At 38.1% G+C, this 3,406-nt stretch overlaps 1 protein-coding gene across 1 annotated transcript in view; it reads right to left on the reverse strand.

Moving 5' to 3' along the window:
* Positions 1 to 591: 591 nt before the first annotated feature.
* Cacybp (calcyclin binding protein) overlaps positions 592 to 3,406 on the reverse strand; it is a 9,906-nt gene continuing 7,091 nt past the window's right edge. The window contains exons 5-6 of the mRNA XM_021162003.1: positions 2,572 to 2,669; positions 592 to 1,370 (exon numbers count right to left, since the gene is read on the reverse strand). Of these exons, the coding sequence (XP_021017662.1) occupies positions 1,214 to 1,370; positions 2,572 to 2,669 (255 nt within the window). The 3' untranslated portion in view covers positions 592 to 1,213. The remainder of the gene's footprint in view (positions 1,371 to 2,571; positions 2,670 to 3,406) is intronic.

Consider the following 3,406-nt stretch of genomic DNA (forward strand, 5'->3'; position numbering starts at 1 on the left):
CAGTGGCTACACCATTGAAAAAAATGTCATTGCCCCCAACTCCTTTTTTTTTTCTTCTATGAACAATTTATAGCTACTGGAAACCTCTTAGTAGGTCATCAGTTTGTGCTTATGTGTATTTTTTTTGCCATGTATTTTCCTTTTTAAATCAAGACTTCTTCCCCATTTCTAGGTCATAATGGAATTCCATCTCTTTATACAATGAGATCTTAGATGCTGTAAATGTTGAACATATGGCTGTTTTATTTTACTGATATCATTAATGCTTCATCTCCCCCTACAAATACCACGCTAAATCTCCTAGTATACAATAATTTAATGTGTTTACCAGTCTGTTTATTTCACAGCTCAATATACTTCCAGCTACCCTTTCTATACATTAATTTTAAGTTCTGACTTTCACCTAATTCTTAATGGTATTTGTTGTGACCTACTGGCTTTTTTTCTAGGCATCTAGTTGCTTTCTTTTTGATGGTGAGCCTATCATTTAACAGCTGAGCCATTGCTCCAGCCCTTACTGCTTTCTGAAACTTACAAAGCAGTGACAAAGCTTAACTTTGAATACACTCAAAACAAATCGCAGAACTCATCTTTTAAGTAAAACTCCAACTTTATTGAACAAAGGGCGTTTTCAAGTTTTCACATCATGGTTATTTTTAAGCCATCTGAACCATGATAGTTCTTATCAACACAAGATGTTTGTCTATCTTTGTCATTTGTATTTTGTTTAACTTTATATTCGTAAGTACACTTAAATCAATTAGTGGTATATGGTAACACATGGTAATAATGGAACAGCTCTGTAGTAACTTTGTACAAATATGAATTTTATGCAAAATTTGCTTTATTGTTTATATTACTGGGACCTAATGTCAGTTACAAACACTTCTGTATTCTATCTCCCAGCCAAAACCAACATCTGTGACGTAACATTTTCATTATGCAAGACTTCCTTTTTACATTTTTCAGTAAGAATGCCATATAGCCTTTTCTGAAACAAAATGTCTGGGGTGCTAATGAAGGAAATAGTTTAATTTAAATCAAATCCTCCAGTAAGAAATGGAGAATCTGCTATCTTTACTTAAAAGGCTGTGTAAATATTTATCTATCAAAACTACATACCCACATGAACAAATATGTGCAGTTCAACAACATCCCCTTACTGGAACATGAGCATTCCACATCACAGTTCCCATAAGGACTTTTAAAAGCCTCAAAATTCTGTGTCTTCTCTGGCTTGCTTCTCTCTGGATTCCACCCACGCTTTATTAATGGTGCGCTTCATATCATCGTCTCCGTCTTCATAAATTTTCTTTAGAACATTCATTAATCCCTCACTAGGGTCTGCCTCTGTGTCGTAGGAAGGCTTTCTGTGAAAAAGAAAACACGCTACAATGGAAAAACTGAAGCATGGAAAGACATTCTTGTAAGTGGTAGGAAGTTGAGCAGAGAGAAGGGATGCTAGAGTATACAACCCAAATAGCATGCCCAGACACATCCTGATAAAACTACCCACTCACTGAGCATGGCACACAAAGGAGGGTCTGCCAAACAGCAAGGACTAGCATGGCAGTGAGGTTTCCAGAGAAAATGATCAATTTGAGTAGTTAAGTTTTCCAGATTGTTAATTTTTTTAAAAGTACTTTTCTTCATATTTAAAAATCTACAAACCCCTGCAAGTTATGGTACGGATACATAATGAAAGGAGAACATTTTAGTTAGAAAAAAATTAAATTACTAAACTTTAGATTCCTGGATCTGGGTCTAGTGCTAAGGTCTTTAATTAATGTGGTAACAAATTTTTTGAAATAGGTCTTATTATTTAAACTCAGGCTTAATTCAAGTCCCAAGTCATCAAAAGTGCAGAACTCTGGCCTATTAATTGTATGTGGCTACCAAGAGAGCAATGACAAAAATGAGTGGCTCACTCAGTGCAGGACACTCCCAACTGTAGGAGAAGACTTAAAACTGATCCACAATGGAAGTCATCTGGTAAGATTCTTAAAACAGCCATTAAGGATAAGAACAAGCCTGGATGTGGTAGTAAATGCATGCCTCATTCGTTGGGAGATAAAAAGTTTTGAGGATTTTCCCAAAAAAAAAGTATCATATAAAACCAATGAGAGTAAAACGGAACTACTTAGGAAACATCTAATGAGTCAGTGATTTGGGTAGGTGAGATCTTGTAGAAGTCCTAGAGCAGAACTATTTGAGAACAGGCCACAGTATCTACAGATGTACCAATATGTCTAGGAATAAAAGCAATGCCAAAGAACAAGGGATACTGTCTTAAACTGGCCCCTGCCCTCCCCTAACAGGCTCTGACAGGCTGAGCACAGTAGCCAGCCTATAATCCCAGCAGCACTCAACAGGCAGAAGCAGGTGGATCCTCATGAATTCAAAGCCACTTTGGCAAGTTCTAGGACAGCCAGAACTACCTAAGAAGGGAGGGCGGGGGGCTGTCTCCAAGAGGTGAGGTTGGCTCAAGACCTCAGAAAAGAAACTTGTACAGCTCTTATCCATAAAGTAAAACCATAACTGAAGCTAAAAATAGTAAAACATTAAACTCACTCTTTCTCTTTGCATTCCTTTTCCACCTGTGTTAAGTAGTCCCATCTTGTGTTTTCTGCTTTCTTTCTACATAGAATAATTACTGTATCAGTCTTGACCTAGAAGAAAAGACAAGATACAATTTGTAACAGAAATAAGCACAAATATTTAGAAAAGAGTAATTTACCCAAGTAAGTGCCTAATATATTAATACTAAGTGCTAGTAATCCTTTATGGATTGGCCAGAATAAAACAAGCAAAACCTGAATGAATACCTTCGATGCTAAAACCATCAAGACCTAAAGATAGGGTTCAGGATAGGGCTCAGTTGATAGAGTGCTCGCTCAGGAGTCATAAGGCCTGGGGTGACTCCTACTATCACATAAGACAGGCACCTTGGCATACACCTGTAATCCCTGCACTTGAGATAGAGGTATAATTATCAAGAGTTCAAGGTTGTCATCTTTAGCTACTTAGAGTGAGGGAATACCGCCTGGGCTACCTGAGACCCTATTTCAAAAGGCCCCTGGGCTGAACCTACCTTAGTTTAGTAGGTAAAGCAAACTTGCATGTGTTTTGGTTGGTTTTGTTTTTGTCAACCTAATACAAGCTAGAGTACCTGGGAAGAGAACCTCAACTGAGAAAGTACCCACTCATCAGACTGCCTGTGGGAAGGAAGATCAGTGAGGCATTTTCTGGATGCATGATTGACAGGGAGGCGCAGCCCACTGGGGGTAGCATAATTCTCTGGCAGTTGGCCTTGGGAGACATAACAACAGATCCTGAAGAAATCCAAAACACCATCAGATCCTTCTACAAAAGGCTATACTCAACAAAACTGGAGAACCTGGATGAA

Source organism: Mus caroli, chromosome 1 (assembly GCF_900094665.2).
Source record: "Mus caroli chromosome 1, CAROLI_EIJ_v1.1, whole genome shotgun sequence".
NCBI lineage: Eukaryota > Metazoa > Chordata > Mammalia > Rodentia > Muridae > Mus > Mus caroli.